This window comes from Anser brachyrhynchus (assembly GCF_964034855.1).
Source record: "Anser brachyrhynchus genome assembly, chromosome: 3".
NCBI lineage: Eukaryota > Metazoa > Chordata > Aves > Anseriformes > Anatidae > Anser > Anser brachyrhynchus.
Genome location: NC_137696.1, coordinates 53,763,454 through 53,785,203, shown reverse-complemented (window position 1 = coordinate 53,785,203; position 21,750 = coordinate 53,763,454). Strand labels below are relative to the sequence as shown.

The 21,750-nt window shown below is 39.6% G+C and overlaps 2 protein-coding genes across 12 annotated transcripts in view; one reads left to right on the top strand and one right to left on the bottom strand.

Moving 5' to 3' along the window:
• Positions 1 to 17,371, top strand: part of MAP3K4 (mitogen-activated protein kinase kinase kinase 4) — a 73,898-nt gene extending 56,527 nt beyond the window's left edge. For 5 of the 7 annotated variants that reach the window (XM_080584777.1, XM_080584775.1, XM_080584776.1 and 2 more), the window contains 10 exons: positions 1,043 to 1,143; positions 2,619 to 2,699; positions 4,161 to 4,352; positions 5,034 to 5,104; positions 7,259 to 7,375; positions 8,729 to 8,888; positions 14,856 to 14,978; positions 15,543 to 15,649; positions 15,843 to 16,022; positions 16,819 to 17,371. In XM_080584777.1, the coding sequence (XP_080440903.1) occupies positions 1,043 to 1,143; positions 2,619 to 2,699; positions 4,161 to 4,352; positions 5,034 to 5,104; positions 7,259 to 7,375; positions 8,729 to 8,888; positions 14,856 to 14,978; positions 15,543 to 15,649; positions 15,843 to 16,022; positions 16,819 to 16,839 (1,153 nt within the window). In that variant the 3' untranslated portion in view covers positions 16,840 to 17,371. Of the gene's footprint in view, positions 1 to 1,042; positions 1,144 to 2,618; positions 2,700 to 4,160; positions 4,353 to 5,033; positions 5,105 to 7,258; positions 7,376 to 8,728; positions 8,889 to 9,810; positions 9,923 to 14,855; positions 14,979 to 15,542; positions 15,650 to 15,842; positions 16,023 to 16,818 lie in introns of all 7 variants that reach the window. The other 2 variants (XR_013948322.1, XR_013948323.1) reach the window with 1 other exon arrangement.
• A 1,188-nt stretch (positions 17,372 to 18,559) lies between these two features.
• Positions 18,560 to 21,750, bottom strand: part of AGPAT4 (1-acylglycerol-3-phosphate O-acyltransferase 4) — an 80,875-nt gene continuing 77,684 nt past the window's right edge. For all 5 annotated transcript variants that reach the window (XR_013948324.1, XM_080584780.1, XM_080584779.1 and 2 more), the window contains one exon: positions 18,560 to 21,400. Coding sequence is in view for 4 of the 5 variants with exons in the window: in XM_080584780.1 (XP_080440906.1) it covers positions 21,309 to 21,400 (92 nt within the window). In the remaining variant the exon portion in view is untranslated. The remainder of the gene's footprint in view (positions 21,401 to 21,750) is intronic.

Genomic DNA, 21,750 nt, shown 5'->3' with positions numbered 1-21,750 from the left:
GGAATAGGATGTCCTGGGCTTGGGCTTCTGTTTTCAAGGTGTTATTATTGTTGTTGTTGTTATTATTATTATTATTATTGTTTTTCTTTTACCAATCACAAAAACACCTTTTTTTTTTGTGTAGGGAAGCGTTTTGTGTGCACTGTTTGTGATCCCAAGTATCTGTCATCTTTTTGTAGTTTTTAAATGCCAGTGAAGTGTTTAGCGACTTTCCCCATTTTCCAGTAATGTTTAGCTCATACCTCTAAAACATTTGGAGGTGTTAGTCACAGCTCTTCCCCACCATGCTTTAAGAAATGAAAGGGAGCCTTGTGCAAAAGGGACTTAGTGCAGAAAGACATCTGTGAGGGATTTATGGCTGTAAAACCTGGGTGGCTTGATCAGTGTCTTGGTAGCTGGAAAAAGGTGCCTGAAGACTTAAAGGTTTAAGACTCATTTCTCTCACTACTGTTTCCCTTTCTGTTCAGCATGCACGTTCATCTGGGTCTTATTCTGAGTCATCTAATTGTACTCTGCTTTCTGGAGAAGGTAGGGCCTGGGCTACTACTAGGAGCACAAACAATCAAGCTGCTGTCATTTAACACTGTACTTCTTCCTGTCTGCTGAGCTGTGGCTCTTCCTAGTATTTTTGACTTAGTGACTATGGGTTGTGACTTTGTACTTGCCATGCACTAGAAGCATATGAATTCAGTTAGCATCTTTCATCTGATAATGAGCCTCAAGTTATCATCAAGCTGAATCACTTCTGGTTTTGTATCCAACCCTGGCACCAGCCACGTCGTGCAGCAGCTAGCTGCAGCTAGATGGACATATCTTTTTCATAGATAGGGTGACATAGCTAAAATTGTGTAAGAAGTCTTCATTTGGGGAAAAAAATGTTTATGAGGGGTTTTCAGTTTGCCTCTCAGCATCAGTTCTTCTTTCATGTTCCTTTCATGGTTCATGTCCTAGACTTCATAGTTTTTCAAACTGCAGTTAAATTGTCATTGGTAATTATTTAGTGCAATGCTGAGTTAATTAGTGCAATGGCTCTATTTAACAGGGGTTCCAGTGTCCCTGAAAATGATCGACTGGCTTCAATAGCAGCAGAGTTGCAGTTCAGATCCCTTAGTCGTCACTCCAGTCCCACTGAAGAGCGAGAAGGTGATTGTCACAATGTTAGATTGTGATCTGGATATGCTGGTGATTTTTGTCATTAACATATTTATCTGTTACCAGTTCTTACCCTTTCCATTTTTTTTCACCTCTCCCATTTAGACATATTAGATTTCTAACTTTCAGACTTACTTTTTTCAGAGTAAGTTCTTCTGTTTTCAGACATATCCACTGTTCTCTTGCCTTCCGTATTGTTTCTGAATTGTAACTGAAGGAATTTCCTGGTGTCTTACTAAGTTACATTATTCAAAGCTAAATAAGTACCATGATTGCTGATTTATATATCCCATTAGATAGTAAATTTCTAAGTGTTGTTAATGAGATATTAATTGGACCCATCAGGACAGTGAAAAGTTCCCTGTCCAATTCTTTCACTGCCACTGCAGTATTCATGTTACAGATGCTTGCTGCTATTTGAATCCAGGATGAAATGTCAGGGTGGGTGACTGTGTCCCGATCAAGTCTCCTCCTTCAAGTTTACTCAATCCTTGTATGTATGGTATTTATTCCAATAAATACCTTGAAACAGAGTCACATACCTTGATTACAGAATCACAGACTGGCTGAGGTTGGCAGGAAGCTCTGGAGGTCATCTGGTCCAACCTCCCTGCTCAAGCAAGGCCACCTAAAGCAGGTTACTCAGGACCGTGTCCACGTGGCTTTTGAAGATCTCCAAGGAGGAGAACCCACAACCTCCCTGGGCAACCTGTGCCACCTGCCCAGTACAGAAATGCTTCCTGATGTTCAGAGGGGACCTCCTGTGTTGCAGGTTGTGCCCGTTGCCTCTTGTCTTGTCACTGGGCTCCACTGAAATGAGCCTGGCTCCACCTATTTCGCACCCTCCCTTCAGTTATTTTTACATATTGATAAGATCCCCACGAGCCTCCTCTTCTAAGATGGTGTGTTCTGTGCAAATTAGAAAGAAGTATGGAATTGCAAACAAAACAGAGTGATCCTGTGGTCATTCTGCAAAATGAAGCAGATTTCTACAAACATATGTCTTAGAAACGTATACTAGGAGGCGTGTTTTGTTTTGTTTTAAGATGTTGAAAATATTGTTTGTCATATATTTAATCCTTTTATAATGTATATGTATGAAAAAGAAACTGGCTTAGATTGGAATGATACAGGTCTTTTTCTGAGGCAACTTAGAAGTTTGCTTTCCTACTGACCCGTATCCCACATTTGATTCTGAGTGCCCTGACTTGAAGTGCTTCCACAGGTGTGGAAGGAGATATCTCTTGGTATATAAATTAAATCCTATTTTAGAATAGCATTCATAATCTATTTTCTAAAGAGAAGTCATTTTTAAATTCAAGACCATATATTGCTATGTGGTTGCCTTATATACTTGTAGGGTGTATTAGTCCTGGTATGTAAGATCTCAGCTTCTGCTGAATATAGTTGCATAATCTTTAATATGAGATAAAGCAACTTTTATGCTAAAAGTATTATTTCTACAGAACCATCATATCCAAAAGGAGATTCTATTGGCTCATCCCGGCGGAGCTGGGAGCTCAGAACTTTAATCAACCAGACCAAAGGTAGGCCACTATAATTTGGCGTTTCTTAAACTAGCGCTGTATTAAAAGACTGAATCTTAATGCTGATTGGAAAAGGTTTTCACAGCTTTGTTTTTAGAAAGGGGAAATAAAAATCTGCTTGCAGATAGGAGATACTGCTAGCAAAATCACAATGTGCACCATCTGATGTGGGAGTAATTAAACTTCATATTTTTTTTTTTTCAAGTCACCTAAAGATGTGAGTAGTGTTGTCCTACCATTGCAAAATGCAAACACTTATTGGTATAGGACTTGCAGAAGTTTCCTGTCCTGGTTGTGTGACTGTAGGAAGCACTTCCTAAGGTTTCTCCTCCATATGGGGTTTTCTTGTTTTGGGTGATCGTACACCATTTCCCAAATTCAAGGCTCTTATGGGCCCCTCGCTTCTGTCCTGCTGTTTATTTTCACGTAACTTAAAGTGACTTGATTACTTCTAAGACTCCTATATTGTATGTGCAGATATATACCCAACTTACGTGCATATATTATGGCAAGCTAGAACCTCATGAAACATTATGAAAAAGTTTTCTTTCGCATAAAAAGTTGATCTCTCAGTGATGTGACTCAGGATGTGAACTCACTCAATGTGACTCACAATGATGAGAACACAGGAAAAACTTCTGAAATCTAGAAGGCTTATTGTTTGTTTGGAGCATAAATACTGAAGAAATTGAGTTTGTTTAATCTGGAAGGAAAAGATGAATTAGGGACAAACAAAATTTCTAAAAGACTGCTGCAAAGGGAACTGCTCTTACTATCCACTGTGAATAAGACAAGGATTAAAAACTGCTGGGAGGCAGATTTAGTGTAGATGAAGTGGTATTAATTATAGGCAGTAGAATATATCATTTGGGGGTATTTCACTATCTCCACATTTCAGAGGCTGTTAGAAGAAGGTTAAACTACTGTCTCTCAAGAGTGACAGATGTGTAATTTTGATTGTTTACAAGGAGGGGATAAGTTAATGCTTTCCTGAAATTTCTTCTAGCCTCACTGACAAGGATTCAGTTCCATGATTACACTTTAAAGCTGGAGTTATGTAATACCTTGAATCTTCGAAATAAGAGAAATTTACAATTCTAGAGAGTAAAAACTTAACTGCCCTTCTGTCCTTGGTAACTCCTAATGGCTCTGACATATTTCCACTATCTATCTGTGATTAATTACAGGTCAAATATGAAAAAAAAAAATCAATGTTTTTCATACATTTGATTTCCTTGAATCAATTAAGAGATGAGTAGAAAAGTACCAGGATTCTCATTTTCCTTTAGTTTCATATGTGATTGCTTAAATGTTTTATTCTTTTGCTACGTCTTAAATTTGACTCACAAAATAGTTGTCGTCTAAGTCAAGTCACTTGATGTGGTATCAAAAGGTAACAAAATAAAATATACAAACAGAATATTTCTCAATCAAGGAAATTGTTCATCACTCTTCTTTTAGACACTGTTTCAAAGCAAGCACCAATTGAAGCTGTTCAAAAGTCTGTTCAGTTGTTTGAAGAAAGGAGATACAGGGAGATGAGGAGGAAGAACATCATTGGCCAAGTTTGTGACACACCAAAATCATATGATAATGTCATGCATGTAGGTTTGAGAAAAGTGACTTTCAAGTGGCAGAGAGGAAACAAAATCGGTAAGTTTGTTACACATTCATTTATAAGGCTAAGGTACCAAGATTATTTTTTGAAGGAAATCTAAGACTATATTTTGAAATCTTGCATCTTTGTGTAGGTAATACCAGCTTTACTGAAATCAGGATGTTGAAATACAAAATACAGTGGCAGCTAGGATGTCCTTCATGTAGAACTTCAGTGAAGTTTTCATTGGTCAAGTAATAAGAAACAAAGGAGTACAAAGATTTGGTTAGGATGATTACTTGTGTATGATCCTGCAATTCCTCTGTGTGTTCAACCCTAGAAAAGGTTTGATGAGTTCTGCTCTTGAAAGAACCACAGATGTGAATGGAAATGAGCACAAACTTTGGGATTTGTTTTATTCACCAATGATGTTGTTGCTTCCCACATATGACTATTATTTCCTCTCTGGTTCAGGGTTTGTGGGAAAATCCTCGTACTCATGAGGATTTTTCTTTCAGATTAACTTTTTACTGGAGTGAAAACATGATACTGAATTCAGGACTATAAATGTTTCATTAGGTGTTACAGGTTAAAAGGTACTTGACATTTTAAATGAAAATACACCTAAATAAAGTTGGCAAGGTGAGCTTTCAGTGATGTGTCTATTTACTGTGGTTGATGTATGTGTCACTTATTGAATGTGGGGTAATTAATTTTTTTTTATTTTACCTCTGCAGGTGAAGGCCAATATGGGAAGGTCTATACCTGTATCAGTGTTGACACTGGAGAGCTGATGGCCATGAAAGAAGTGAGTCTTTACTGTACAAGAATCACTGCTGCCGTTGCTTTTTTTCCAAACCACATATACAGGAGTTGTTGGGCATTAAGGTTTTCTGAACATTGTTGTTAGCTAGCTCAAAAAGAATGGGAAGACGAATTGTTTCTTCATGTAGACACAACTGCTAATTATCACTTGTTCTTCCTCAAGTTGTTCAAGCTTTTTCTTACAGTTTAAAAGTTTCAACTTAAAAGTATGTAAAATGGATACCGGGTAATCTCACAAGGATGTTGAATGAATACTTGCTTAATATGTGTGAACTCCCATGAAGAGATCTTAAATTATTTTAGAGTTTTCTGATTAGAAAAAGGTACACAAATTGTTTTACTTTACAGTATTTCATCTCACATTTAATTCTCTTTTTCCTCATTTTTTAGAGAAAAATATAGGAAGTGTCACATCAGATTTTTTTTCAGCCTCTGTAGTTTAAGTGAGCTAGGCTGAGTCACAAAACTGTTGACTATCCTGGTGGGTACAGAAAACCTAATTTTCTGTGTAGAAATGAGTAAAGCTGTGTAGGTGTAGAGATCCTTTTTTCCCTACAACACCTTGGTTTTTAAAATATTTGTACTGTTTAATTTTACTGCATTTCCACATCTTACAACCAGGATCATCAAGCATTCATAACAGTTACCGTGTCAGCAGTTTGATGCGAGAGCAGTTACATTTTTATGAGGTAGTTCCTCCACATGCATAATATGTATATGAGCTCACAAAAGTATGGAAAAGCAAGGCTGGGATTGTGCTTAACTTCTTGTCCAGTAGTCATTCACTGACTAACTAATACCAACACTCAAAAGTGTTTTTCCAGCTGCTGCCAAAGTAACATTTTCCGCATTATTCGTAGCTCTCTGTGTCTGGAATTCAAAGTTGCTTTCCAGATGCAGGTGCTTTTTGCAGATTAGCATGTGTGCTCTCATTAGGGGGATTTTAGAAATTGAAGAAAATTAAATGGACCTTGCTTGACAGACACTTCCTTAGTAGGCTAATACCCAGTATGCTGTAGTACTTTTTAACTTGCTGTAAGTATTCCACCAAGAAACACTTTTTTGCCCCCATATTGGGCTTAAATGCAAAGTGCAACTTCCAAGAAAAAGCTCTTCTGGGTTTCCTTAGGAGTATCTCAGAAGAAGGTTTTTTGTTTGTTTTTAAACTGGTTGAAAACATTGCATTTCCCCATCTTCTGAGATTTCTTCAAGACTTCACTGTCTTAACCACAGTGTCATGAATGTCTCTAAAATGATAGTGGAAAAGGTTTACTACAAATGTAGTGCAACTTTGGAGTGTTAGGAAATATGTAAAATACTTTAATGTCATTGGTCACTTTTTTTTATAACCTCCATGTATTTAATTTTATCACCGTTTGAGTACAAATGATATACTGGAATTGTTGTACAGAGCAAAACAATCAAACATCCTAGCAAAAAAAAAAAAAAGGTAAAATATATGCATTTATTTATGTAGCAGTTGTCCTGTACTCAATGAAATTTCTGCTTTCTACCAGAATAGTAAAAATAACATCCCCCATAAGTTAGTGAGCATTTTGCTTATCTTTGTGCGAACAGAAGCCTTAAATCAGTTTTCGAGAAGATTGCTATTTTTTTTTCCTCCAAGAAAAACCCATCACAGCATATTGTAGAACTAATGAAACCATCTTCCTTTAATCAAAACCTCCTTGATCATATGTTTGCAAAGAAACCCCTCAAAGAAAACCCCTTAGTCTCCTTTGATGAAATACCTGACAATTAGTCTTTCTTGAATGACAGCTCTCATTCATGTTGTTTTCAGATCCTCCTGTATTGCATCTACCTACCACATATAAGCTAGAAGGCAAGCTCCAAAGAGATGCATATATATGTGTCCACACCTGTAATATTTAAGTAATAGTATTTTCCCCTTATCAAGTTTATAAATCATCACGTGTATGTAATTTTCCAAAAACGATTTGGGGTTCTTTTTTGTTTAGTTTGGGGGTGAAGGGGTGGAATTTTGTAACTTTTTGTGTGATGATACTATTTCCAAAAAAAAAAAAAAGCTTTTAGCTGCTTTCTTATTTTTTGTTGTTGTTGTTCCTTAGCAATTTGAAACTTAATAACAGCCACATAATGAAAATTTTTCTTGTAGATAAGATTTCAACCTAATGATCACAAAACCATCAAGGAAACAGCTGATGAACTGAAGATTTTTGAAGGCATCAAACACCCTAATTTGGTTCGGTATTTTGGCGTGGAGCTCCATAGGGTAAGCAAACATCACTTACTGGGAGGTTGTGTCTAGGGTTGGGAGAGAATTCTAAGAAGCTTTGGATCATTGGAGGTTTTACTTCAGAACACTCTCGTTTAACTTAATTGTCTGGATATGTCTTTGAATTACAAGAAGTCTTCTTTCCTATCAATGTTGAGATCTCTCTAAAACACAGTTTGCAGAAATTTGTTGAAATTGGTACATAAACAGAGAAGGCTTACAGTAAGTGAATAGAGTGAGTAATGCTGGAGCTATTGTGTGCTGCAACTCTGTCTGACTGCTCCAAATGCAAAGATGTTGTACTTTTTGATAACTTTTGTATGCAGATAAAGACTAGACAGCCTGTCTAAAACTCTTCACTGTTAGCAGCGAAGTTTTCTTGCTTGAGCAGCAGAACTAATGAAGCCTGGTTGTCTTACAGAGTTGGATCCCACAGTTGTGTGCTGAGATACCTGACTTTCTCTTACTCTCTGATTTCCATATACCCTCCCCTCCCCAGTCCCCTCAAGACTCAGGTCCTTCCTGTATCTCTCTACCTGTTCTCTGGGAGGAAACAGGATGCTGGGTATCTAGCTGGAAAGTGGTGTGTGCTCTTGACTGACTTGATCAGTATGAATGTGTTGATTCGCTTACCCTTTGCTATTTTGGAAGGGGACAAAGGCTGCTTTCTGTCTGCATTTCTTTACTTGGGGACACAACTTTGGGTGTCTGTGCCACTGGGTCATTGGTTTCTCAGGCTAGTTCTAAAAGTTCAATGTCTGCCATCTTTTGTATTAAACCTGGCTGCAATTGGCTGAAACTTCCAAAATGGGCTTGGAGAGAGAGAAAGAAAGGGAACAAGAACCAAAGTTTTCCTTGAAGTGAGTTAGAGCTGGCATGCTTGTCTGAGGCACAGACAACAACAAAAAAACTTGCCTTCCCTAAGCAATTAACGTGATAGTGCAGGAACTGGGAAAGGGGAGGGGGGGAGGATCTCTTTTTAACTTCTTGCTAAATATGCAAAGCCTATTTTAGTATTTCTGCTTAATGTACATAGAAGATTTCCCAAGTGCTGTTTGGTAGATTCCAAAGTAGCATATATAATACCACCAAACACTGTCATTTGCATATAAAGGATACAGATGTGAAAGAGATTTTCCACAGCTGTGCAATAGAATATTAGGATGAAGTATGCTTAAGAGAATAGAGCTCTGAAGAGATGCTTAATTAGAGATTCCATGGTAAAAGGTACCTCCACTAGAACTTGCTCTTTCACAAACAGTGAAAGATGGAAGAAAAACTTTGTCCTAATTCAGTGTTTAAAAAAAAATTAATTAAAACCAATGAAATCTGGTTTGGTTCCCACAACAGGAAGAAATGTACATCTTCATGGAGTACTGTGATGAGGGCACTCTGGAGGAAGTGTCAAAACTGGGCCTTCAGGAGCATGTCATTAGGCTCTACTCAAAGCAAATCACGATTGCTATCAATGTACTACATGAACATGGTATTGTTCATCGAGACATTAAAGGTAACGTTAACCAAAAAGGTAATGTTGTTGTTTCAGTGTTGTAGATGAGGGTGTGGGGCAGGGATGGGGGACGTTTTTCAGATTAAGCACACATTATCCATACAACAGTTGAGTATTAAAATCTTTCACACGTTTTTCGATTTTCAATTTACAAGTTGTCAGCTAGTTAAACGCTCCTTTTTAAGTGCAGAACATAAAAATGTTCACAGATGGCATTGCAAACTCATAAATTGTGCCCATGATTTATATAGCTCTTGTAGAGGTTGTTAGGATTGTTGTGGGGGTTCATCCAAACTCAAATTTTGGTCCTTGTATTTCTAGCACTAATACTGAGTTATGTAATACTGTTTTTCTCATCTGTGCAAGAAGCAATGGCGTTTTCTGGGAGCTGACAGGCAGTGTACTGTGCTAGAGTGGTTCAGCAGAACTTCTCCGTGTGATTCCCATTTTGCGGAAGAGTTTCAGGCTTTCAGACAAATGTTTGATTAAGCGTAGTAATAAAAGTCTTGGTAAAAGGAGTTAAATAGATATGGTAAAACTCTTACCAGTGTTCTGTTTTTTTGCCATACATTTATCTACTCATGCCTGGCTCTCAGCTTTTGCTTACAAAATGAGCAAATTGGAACAACAATAACTGAAGGGTGGTTGGTTTTGGCATTTGCTTAAGGCACACGGTGTCAGTCTGCATTTCACATTCATTTTTCTTTTCCTGCACCTACCAAGAACATCCTCCATGTCTAGTTATCTTGTTTGTTGTTTTTTTTTTCTTTTTTTAATCTGACATATTTTGCTCACCTAGGGCAGAAACGTAACAGATGGTAGGGGAAACAATGCACACTATGCCCCACTCATTTTATGCTCATTTTATGACCAGGCAGTGCAACCCAACGATGCTGGGTTTCTATGTCCCTCTTGCTCACAGGGTTTTGAATCATCGCAGCAGTGTAGGAGGTTCCCAGTTGCTCTTGGTCCTTTGGCCTCGTGCTTCTCATTTGGGAAAAGAACTATCTACGATCCAGAGGCCTCCCACCCAGGTAGGCCACTCTTGAGTCAGTTTTGGCTTTTTTTTTCCTAGAAAACACTCTCCCTCACACCCGTTGCCCAGCAGTCTTGCCTTTTCTGGTTCTCCTTCCTGACCAAAGGTTTCTCTCCAGTTGTGGATTTCCCTCCGTGCTTTTCACAGTGCCTTCCTTGCCCTTTACTCGATCATTCCATATCCAGGTTCTGCTTAGCTGGATTGCGCTCTCCTGGAAGCTCGTGATCAAAATCCAAGGCTGACTGATAGGGATTTCTTTGGTGCTGCTCCATGTCATTGCTGATTTCTGGATATGTTTCTGAATAGGTCTTCCTCTCATCAGAGAAGTGCACAGAGGAGCTGTTTAACAGAACTGTAATGCTGTGTTATCTGAGGGCATTTCTGTCACAACAGGTTCCTCATACCAAATGTTGGGGTATTCCTTGGGAGTAATAACAGCTACAGACAGGGGTAACTGCAGACACATCTGTGTATAGACCTTCCCTAAACTTAATGACAGAATTTGAAGACAGACTGCGGAGAGGGTGTTTTTGTAAAGGATGCCTGATGTTACATTGCATGTCTCTTGCTCCCTGTCTCTTTTTATGCTAAGATTGAATCCCCAAGTTCTCAGGCTAACAGCAGTAAAGAAAACTCTGTTTTTACTTTTAGCATAATGCTAGATTTTCTCTTACATAGTCAAGTGCTCTTATTTTTCTGATGGGGGGGAATGACGAAATGTCATTCAGACTGTGTTAAAACTGCTTTTCTATGGGAATCTCACTGACAGATCACGCTAGATCTCTCATGGCCAGTTTGCCAAAAGTCACTGTGGATCTGTTTCTTTCAGCATCAGATAACCAACCAATTCTTAAGAGTAATTGTTTATATCTGTATCCTACAGTTGGCATGTGCAAGTACCTTGCGCTCAAAAATTAGGTCATTTGGTTAGTAGTGCCCACAGGTGCCACCATTGTCCTGGTGTGGTTGTGGCATCCAGTTCTGCAAGTGTAAAAGTTGTAGCAAGACACAGCTGCTGGGAATCCTTCTGCAACCTGTGGCTGCAAGAGAAAGCTAAGAGTAGCATTGGTTGCAGTTGACTGCACTGCTTTTAGTTGGCCTGCATCCATGTATAAAGTAGCTGGTGGAGTATGTAGCAGGCGATCAAGTCTTTTTTGGATACTTTTTTAAAAAAAATCTCTATCCTGCCTACTATGTTTTAACCCCTGTGGCTGAGACCAGATTCCTCAGTTACGATGACTTCTCTTTTTGCAAGAAAGCTGTTTGCTGAATAATGGAGAAGGATGAAATATTTAATGCTGAAGAGAACCTCAGGACATCTCTGGTTGAGCACTCTGCTCAAAGCAGGGCCAAGCTCAATATCAGATCCAATGTCAAGTTAGATCAGACTGCTCAGGACCTTGTCTATCTGAGTTATGCATATCTCCAGGGATGGAGATTTCCTCTTCCCTGGGTCCCTCTGCTGTTCCCATTGTGAAAAACTTTTTCCTGATACCTCCCTGGAACTTGCAAGCATTGCTATTTGTGTCCATTGCCCCGTATCCTTTCAGTGTGTGCCTCTGGGGAAAATTCTGTTTCCATCTTCATGATACAGTTACACAGTCGAAAACAGCAATAACCCCCCCCCCCCAGCCTCCTCTTCTTCAAGCTAAACAACCCCACCTCTCAGCCCCTCTTTGCGCATCCCATGTAGCAGCCCTCTGACCATCTTGATGCCTCTGGGCTGGGCTTGCCGCATTATACCGTCTGTCTTGTACTGGGGAGCCCCAAAACAATACAGATCACTCCAAGTGTGGTCTCAGAAGTGCTGAATTGAGAAAAATTAATCACTAAGGTCATGCCTGGCGCTTTCTCTTTGGGAGAGCAGGGCATATTATTGAAGAGTGCATTTGGCCCAAACCAAGTTGTTTCTTCAATGAATTTGGCTGTTGCGCTGCTTAAGTACTGAGGAGTGGCTACGAGCTGCCCCCGTTTGTGGAACTGTGCCACATTCATCGTGGGGATTTTGGTTCTGCTCCTTGGACTCCCAGTACTGAGAGCAGCATCTCTGGAATGTCACACTAGTGTCAGTTTTCACTGGGGTCAGCATGGGACTGTCTTGGCACACAGATACTGTGCACTAAACTTGAGTTTAAACACTTTGGATCATAGCTGCTGTGCTCTCTAGCAAGAGTACCATTTCTGGTATTTGCTCTGTGTTTGCAGTCTGCCCAAAAGGTCTTGTGGTGTAAATGGCAGCAGTATTTTGCTACCTCTTGCCCTCTACCAAGTACTCCCATAGGGCTGCTTTCAATACCGAATGTGGAGGAAAGAAGACACCGATCAGGGGTGCTGTGCCTTTTTGTTGTTTTAGCCATGGTCTCTGGTTTTATTTCTCTTATTAACCATGCAGATATGGTAGGAATTTTGTTATGTTTGTAATCACACTAACTGTCAAGGCTAAAAAGGATCATGCATCCTCACAGTACTGTTCTTCTCTTTCCCTTTCTCTTACCCAGGTCCTTCTGGATTCTGTGGAATTTCCTTCTAATAGGGAGACCCTTTCTAAAAACTCCTGCTAGAGTTTGGTCTTGTTCTCTAAAACGTAGGCAAATGGCTTACAAAACAGAGGCTCCAGCAGACAACACATCAGTGGAAGCCTCATTCAGCTGACGGAAAATGTCAGCAATACATCTTCAAGTTCTGGCTCTTTCTTTCTGGTGGAAGTTTGAAATTTAGATTCATTATTTCACTGCATTTGACAGTTCGGGGTGTTCACAGAAGAATTCACAGGAGCTTTCACAGTAAACTTTATGCTAAAAATTGTCATTACCTTTTTTTTTCTTTGTAGGAGGACAGATTTGGACTGAAAGGCCTTACAAGTTGGTTCTAAACTGCATTAAATCAAGTTATCACAATAATTTTAGATTCAGTTAGAAAAACAGATCTTGACTTTAGCTCTGGCCCTTTCTACCCACTTCAGTAGCTTCAGAAGCTACTCTGTAGTCTTCCGTGAAATTTGCAGGCAACTTGCTTTCTTGGGGAACCAGAACCTAAGTTTCCAAAACCATCCTTGTAAAGTATTTGCTAGTGATGCCTGTTTTTCCTATGCTCTTTGGGGCTAAGTGTACCCATTTGCTATATGTTAAGTAATTGCTTGAAAATCATCCAAAAAAGACAAGCTGTGGGCAGTTGTTTGAAGGAAAAAGCTGCTGGTACTTATAAATGTCAGTCATCTATTGCAGTGCTTATATTTAGTGTCCCATTGAGCTGCCTTCTTGTACTGCTTTAGTGTGATGGCAGGTTGTTTTATTCAAGGAGCTGACGGATCGTCTTATGTGTGTGTTACACATGTAGATTGCAGGGTCCAGGTTGACTCTGGAAATCCATGTCCCTGGCTGGGATCTGTGGTTTGCCAGCAGAAAGAATTCTGATCTTGAGAATGCCAGGACTGGAAAATGTGCAGACACAACGTCTAGAAGAGTTGTATTTACTGAAAGTTAACTCTCCTTTCAGAACTTGTAAAAGGCTTACAGTAACCAAAGGTTGGAGTTTATTTCTGTTAATGATTTCTCTCCTCCCTTTAGTGCAGTTATGTGTAACACCTCTCGGACTACATACATTTTGCTTCTGTTATCAAGCATTCTCATAGCTGAAAGGGAAGTCCTTTGAGAACTGGGTAGTTTTGGCATCATTGACCTACACTGCCTTCTTTGACTTGAGCTTTTTGAGGACTCTGTTTTCTGTAAATATCTTGGAGGTGCCCAGCCAAGCTAACTGGAAAAAGTCATTAATTAAGAGAACATAATAGAAAGGAGGAACAGCCAACAATTCCTGCACTGACCCATGTTAAAGGTGAAACAAAAGTGAGAAACTTCTTTTGAAAGGTTACATTCAAATGAGGCATTTTTTAAAGAATCTTTTATGTGACATGGGAAAATGCTGTGTGTAACGAAGTCCTTGCATTTGCCTACTCGCAGCGTAAGCAGGCAGTTTTGTTCTGTGCATACCATCCATCCTTCTGTAAGAGAAATCACAGCTCAAGCTGCATCTCTGCCAGGTGACTTGCAACCTACTTGTGGTCTCATTGCAGCACTTGCAGAACCCAGGATTTGGCCTGACCTGTACAGTGAGCTCCTTCTGCTCTGTTTTCTGTTGCCTGTGTTTTGGCGGGATGTTGAACGAAAGAAGACCACTGGTTATCAAAACTGCTTGGCTTATTTTGCAGTGTTGTGTAGAGCAAGTAACTTAAAGCCTGCTGCACGTTTCCCTTGGAGAATTTCAGCTCTGCTAGGGGAACTTTTCCTGGTGCAAGCTGGCAGTGTAGCCAGATACTGTAATGGTAGCCCTCCTCCAGAAATTATTCTGGAAGTAGAGCAAAATAGGAGTGGGCATTTGGTGGGATATGTAATAAACAAATGCTATAAGCTTAGCTTTTAAGTCTGCTGTGATGACCCAGCTGTATTGTATCACCTGTCTTGACCCAGCAGAACTGAAAAGATGGATACTGGGAGGTTCGCATCAATAGCCTCTGCCACAAAGCTCCTTAAGGACACGTGTTTTTTTGCAGTGCAACACTCACAGGGATAAACACTGGAATTCATAAATTTCTGGAGGAGTTTTCTCATAATGAGCATATGTGAAAAGCTGATGAGTTTCCCTGCTGTAGTGCTTTGTGCTTTGAACATTTCTTGTTGTCATCTTCCAGTATGTTTAGTGTTAACTGAAACCCATCAAAATCCAGTTGTCTAATGGTAACATACCCTTTGGGGAACATCTCTAATGGTGTCATATTCCACACTTAATCCACAGGTAAAGATACAAGTGTGAACTCAGCTATTACCTACTGTGTAACTTCCAGTACTGTATCATGTTGAGAAGTCCTCATGCCTTAATGCCTGTCCTCAAACATTGGTTTAACGAGTGTTACTGTTTTTCTTTGTGTTTCCTAGGAGCCAACATCTTTCTTACCTCATCTGGACTGATTAAACTAGGAGACTTTGGCTGCTCAGTGAAACTGAAGAACAACACCCAGACAATGCCTGGAGAAGTGAACAGCACTTTGGGTACTGCAGGTGAGGAAGCATGTGCTAAGCAGAAACTTGTCAAGCTGCCATAAGAGAAAATACCTCTGTCAAAAGTCTGGACTGGTAAAACAACGTGGTTCAGGGAAACCTCATTTTACTTTGGCTGGTTAGATGTGCTTTACATCCAGAAGGCAAAAAAAAAAAAATATCAGTGAATGTTGCAACTGGAAAATGTTACTTGTCTGGTTAACTATAAAGCTTCTGGATCTTTTGTTTTCTGGGGTTTTGCCTTTCTCTATAGCCTTAGTGAAACAGTACTGTTCTTACTGAACACCTGGTTAATCTATTGTTTTAAAAAAGGAAAATAAGTGAAAGCACATACTGTACTGGAACTTCACCATTTTTCAAACTGAACAAGTTACACTGCAAATGTGTGAAAGAACAAGAAGCCAAAGCCAGACAGAACTTAGCAAGAAAACCTAAGTGGTAATTCACTACAGATGTATTAAATACAGTTGTATTAAAAGCATTTGGTTTGCCCAGTTAATCACTTAAGTATATACTGTCCTTTGTGCTGTATGAACTAATGACGTTGTATGTGTTGTTTCAAAGCATACATGGCTCCAGAAGTAATCACTAGAGCTAAAGGAGAAGGGCATGGACGTGCAGCGGACATCTGGAGCCTGGGCTGTGTTGTTATAGAGATGGTCACTGGCAAGGTAGGCGTTCCATCTGCTGAATGAATGCAAAATGTCCTTGTCAGTTTCTCCAAAAGTTGTGGTTTCATTCCTAGCAGTAAGTCCACAAGTACCAGGGTGGCTTTTAAATTCCTGGGGTACAGAAATATATGCTGTGTTGCACAGCGAGTTACTCACTAAACCTTGCACTTAGCAATTCTATTTCCTGTTACAGAGGCCTTGGCACGAATATGAGCACAACTTCCAGATCATGTACAGAGTGGGGATGGGTCATAAACCTCCTATTCCTGACAAAGTGAGTCCAGAAGGGAAAGACTTCCTTTGTCACTGCCTGGAAAGTGACCCAAAGATGAGGTGGACAGCCAGCCAGCTCCTCGACCATCCTTTTGTCAAGGTTTGTCTCACGGCTTTGGCTGCAAAGACTGGAGGTGGGAATCAAACAGCCGTAGTTGGCTTTGCCATTTGCAGCTGTGCCACAGGGCTTTCTATCGTGGGGGGAGGCTGATGTACGGTGATGCTGTACAGAAAGTACGGTTTGGAAATTTTGAAGAGGCACACGCATTGTTGCTTGTGAACATTTGGCTAAAAGAACCTGGTGCGCACCATGCAATAGACTTACACAGCTGTTGTGAATGCGTTATCTTTATATTGAAGACTTGTCAAACTCCATCTCAATGGTAGCTAATTGCATCTGAAGGGCCATGTACGTGCCTAAAACTTATACTCTGTAATGTAGAGATAGTGGTCCCCTCCATAAAAAAAGATTAAACAAGCACATCCTTTACCATCCTTCCATACAAGGATTTACTTTTCTTCCTTTTTTTTTTCAGTAAAGTTCACTGTTATCAGCTGTTTATCTAGCACTTGGCATTACTGTAACAAGTTGCAGTTCTTGCATGAATTTTAGTTTAATTCTTAGTTGTGAATATTTGCTTATTCTTAAGCAACAAATTTAGGTGTAGCAGTAACTGTAGCTAAATCCCATCCACCACAGAGGCAGATCACTTCTTCAGGGACTTAAGAGTCTGTCAGACGTGAACAGTTGTAATTCGTTATCAGAATAACAAGGGAAAAAGAAACCGTTTAAGATGTCCTGTTAGCCTTCTGTTCAATGAAGGTGCTTAAGTAATTGATTGTGATCTTTTTGCTGCAATAGAAAGACAATTCATTGCCTTTTGTCCCCTTCACAGGTTTGCACAGATGAAGAATGAAGTTATTCAATCTCTGGCCTTTTTTATTCTGGCAAAAATACCTTTTAATCACTACTGTATGTAATATTTACATAAAGACTATGCTGAGAACAGTATAGACGTTGAACTTATGAAGACTGCACAAGTGACAAGCGTCACTTCCTCTGCTGCTCCTGTATGTTTTACTTGGCACATGTTGCTCAAGTTGTGACAGTGTCTGCAAGTTGAAAGAAGCTGCATGTTTCAGTGAAAGTGCCATTACTACTGTATATGGACCATACCTTTTTTTGTTCTTTCTCCTGTTTCTCATTTTATTGAGAACTGTAATGTTAATATGTAGTATTTTTGAACTCTTTAGGTTCAGAAAAATGCTGTAGTGTTATCAGGCGTTATGGACCTTGTTTTTTAATCTGTTTGTTGAGTGCACTGACTGTGAACTTTTACTGGTTTTTTTGTTTATTTGTTTTTGGCAAGCTTCAGATTTGTTATGCACAAGGCTGATTAATGAAATTTTAAAAAAAGGTTTTTTCTCAATAAATGGTTTATTTTAGGAGTTGTTGGTGAAGGGTTTTTCTTCTGAAAGTAACTAGGGGATGTGGGTCAGTTTTTAAACGTTTTTCTTTCTTAAACTCCTAAGACTGCAGTGCTAACCTAACAGGAATAAGGGTCTCGTATATTGTTATAGTCGATGCTTTGTAAAGTACAAGAAGTGTGCAACGCAAAACGCTTCTTACAAGGGATAACAGAATTAAGGTTTCCCCCTTCGCTCACTAGTGAGGAAATAAGGTGATGTCCAATTCCCTACACTACCTATTATATAAGGGATAGTGGTTAGGGCTGAGCTAACTTTCTTCTTGGACACAAGAACTACAAACAGGGTATGGCCACAGAAATGCCATGCTGACCAAAAAGAGAATCAATTAAGATTAGTTCTTGTGTACTGTTTAGTGAAAACAAGAACTCATTTTTGAAATTTTTTAAAACCAGTTTCTGATCTTGGGCATTGATTTTCCTGTTTTTTTTTTTTTTTTTTTTTAATTGTTAATGGTCAACGATCTCAAAAAATAGAAGTGGCTAGCAAACAGAAGCAGCATTCTACAACATTTGATCTACTTAGGTATTCTTATTTTGTTTGGCTTGCTAATATAAATGTTTACAGTTGTAAGTTACCTATTAGTGCAAGCTTATATATTTTTGTTACAGCTATAGACCTTAAAATGGATACGTTACAAAGCAGAGAGCTTGCTTTTAATATTTGGCTTCATTGCACAGTTCTTTGTCTCCTCTTAATACAGAAATCCTTGGTTTACTACAGGTGAGGCACAGCTGGATAAGCTGTTGAGAAAGTATCAAAATCTGACATTTACATCTAGACATGCACCAGCCTCACTCTGCACATCTAGTGCAGTGGATCTAGGCTTTGAAAACATACAATGCTGAATTTAAACAAACAACTCTTCTTGTCTTTCATTCTTTCAGTAATGATAGGAAGGGAAGTACATATTGTCATCATAAGCAGCTGACTAGAAAAGTACCTGAGGCTGAGGTTCCCGTGTGGCCTGCCGTGTTCTTCGCTTTCTGGTGCATCACAAGTTTCCAAGCAGTTTGTCTCCTCATTTGTCTTGTGTTAGGTATCCTTGTACACACACACAAAGTGAGGACAGCTTCCAGCAGTCAGGAGAAAGGTAAAAGCTGTTACAGGGTTGTTGTTGCTGACCAAAAGAAAACGCATTCACCGCACTTCAGCTTTTTATACTTTTATTTTTGTATAAACAAATGTAAGACTACTTTCGTTAAGGCAGTTGTAGACCATACAGTTGTTGGTGGGGAAGAGGGGCAAACACTGATTCCTACTGACATATGTCATTCTTTTAATACAGTGAACTGGACTAGTTTACCTTTGGCAAGTACCACTGAGCTTTCTCTGTTGGCCAGAGAACACTGGAAGGCCCCAGCGTTGCAGCTCTTGTGCACCGGGACTTCTAGAAGGATCCAGGACTGGCGTCTTTGGCCTTATGCCTTTTACAATGGTTGCTCCCAGGGAAATTGGTATGAAATATGCTAAAAGATCATTCAGAAGTATTTACGGGTTTGGTATTTTCCTCTTGGAGAAGTGGTACTGCATGCAATTAGAGAAGGACTACGACTCATAAGGAATGTTAAATGTCTCCCTACCAGCATGTTCAGTCTTCAAAAAAAAAAAAAGAAAAAAGTTAGTCTTTATCACATGAATATGTATTTGCTGCTCAAAACTACTCACACCTGCATATAGAGTTCATTCTACTGCCGTGACAAAAGCTCACTTCATCTGTCAGGTAAGGTTTACAGTAAAATGCTAGCTTGAAGAGATCTTTTCTCTGCCATCCCCTCCCATTTTCCAAGAACTGCGTAGGCTTGTTCATTTACATGCCTGATGCATTACTGTAGACGTTGTGCTACTACATGTTATAAATCTGTTTTCCACAGTTAAGATGGTTTTAGCCAATATAGGTGAAGGGCAGCACTTCAGCACAGAAGGGCATGTACTTTATTCAGGGAATAGCTTTATAAGCATGACAGTATCCTGTGGGCTCTGGCTGTATTTCATGTCTTAAAAAAAAATAAACCAAAGTCTGTGGTTATTTTTATGACACATCATACAACTTATTCCAGAACACTTCACGGCACAGGGAAGGCAGGTACACACAAGACAAAACCCCCCTTAACCTAGACCATCACAAGCCCCCATGCCTGTTCCTTCCTTCATATTGTACTTTTTACTAACCGCTTCCACTCTCAGAAGACATTACTTGCTGCCACATGCTGAAAGCACCACTCCACCTGCTCTTTAGATACTGCATATTAAAAGGATTAGTTTCTAGATGAGCTACAGAACAGCAAACGCATATTTCATGCAATGATTCACATTCTGTTGTACTGGCCTCTGTTACCTCTGGCTTCAGTTTTATTATAGCATAAGAGAAATGCCTTTTTTTTTTTTTTTTACACCAGCTGCTAGAACTGCTACTCTAAGACTGCTCACTTTCCTTTCTAGAAACACATAGGCTGCTCATGCCTAGACTTACTATGGTTTAGTCCCATGTGCAATGAAAACCTAACATCACTGAAAGTGTCAAAAATACTCCCCACTGCTCAATATCAGTACCTTTCGGTTTTAAAAGTTTTTTTTTTTTCCCCTAAACTGCTGATAGAAGTCCCCTCTTTCCCTTTTTATTTTTAAATTAGAACAAAACAAAACAAACACCTCTTTTCAGTAACATACAAATCCTTAATTCTTGAAGTCTATAAACAAGAGGGGGATGCCCAGGAATCAGTACTAGGGATGTGAGAGCAACACAATTTTCCCAAGGGATTTGATCCTATTTTAATTCAGAAGGGTGACAAAGCAAGTCCAGACAGGCATAAAAAATTCCCAGCCATAGCACTGTCCTAGGTCTCTCTCCTGCTTGCCTCTTTTCCCCAAAAGAAAAGCAAAAGATAATTTAAGTATTACCTCAGACAATGTTACAAGGTACCACCATGTGAAGTAATTTTTCAGAAAAGACAGACAGGCAGATTAATTAGGTTCACAACAGTATGGGTGTGGGGTGGTAACTTTTAATGCACGCTTTGCATTACTGTGTTACAGCATACCGGTTGTTTTCTGTTTCCGCCACTGTTAGGAATGCCTACAATTTTAATCTGTGTTTAAAGCTGAAAGTAATCTGTTACCTATTTTTTTCCAAACTATAAATGGCATTTATTCTCAAAAGAATTACAGGTTTCAGCTATCCCACTAACATTTTGCCTGGGGAAAGATGTGGCAGTGCGTAACTTAGCTCTGCTCAGGCCACAGGGCCAAATTCCACACCAGGTTATGCCACTGCAAGGCTCTGGGCTAACAAAACGGGCCCCTTGCCTGAGTCTGACTGAAGTTTCAAATGTGGTGCTTACTGTGGGAATAAATTCTAGATGTCAAAAAACTCTACAGCACTCCTGCCAGTTCAGTAGAGTTGCAATATTGGTATCACCAAGCAGAGCATCTTACTCTATTTGAACACTGAGCGATTACTGTTTTTAAACTGTTAACATGTGAATTAGACAACTATCAATTTCAATTGTCTTAAACCAATCTTCTGACATTTATCCATTCCTTAGATCAAGTTAAGATAAAGCCTGCACCTCAGCAACCACTGATTAGTTTCCAGGTAGAGTCTCACCATACCAGCACGCTGCATTTTTTTTCCTTCAAAACTTAAGACACTTTATATGAAAGCAAACCAACCAAACAAATGCAAACCTGTTGAGAGTATACACAAAGGAGTGCACCTTTCAAGCATGTAATCCAGCCCAAACCCCAAGAGAAAAATAACAGGAGCACAAATTCAGATATGCATGGCAATTGCTCATCCTACCCTTCCTCTGACCTCACTTGAAGGACCATGATATGCACTTAAAAGTTCTCAGAAGTTGCATTTGTTCCCTTTGGATTGAAGCAGTCTCTGAAGATCCTACTTTCGTTTCTGCTTGTTGTCATTGTTGCCATAGGTGGAGCCCTTGTTAATTTCCGTAACACCTATCATCCATCTGACACCAACAGAAGCTGCAAAATAAAAATAAAGTAAGTTAAAAGGCTATTTGCAGACGGGGATTCAAGGTCTGTACATGCACAGTGTTCTGAAGGAGACAAACAGCATTCTCCGCTTCACAGTATTAGAGCATTAAAGTACTTTACCTTTGGTAAAAGGCGCACCTGAGCTCCCCCTTGTCAATAATTGCCCACAGTCGCTTCACTACAGTAGGTCGCTGGCCTAAGTCTTGACCTCTCCTCGCCCACCAGCAGGGAAGAGGCTACCTGAACCAGCACGGCTCCGCAAGGCACAGGCCTTACGTGCTTGGCCCCATTAAACCCTAGGCACAGCTGGCTTTGAAATGGGGGGTGCTTTGGGGTTG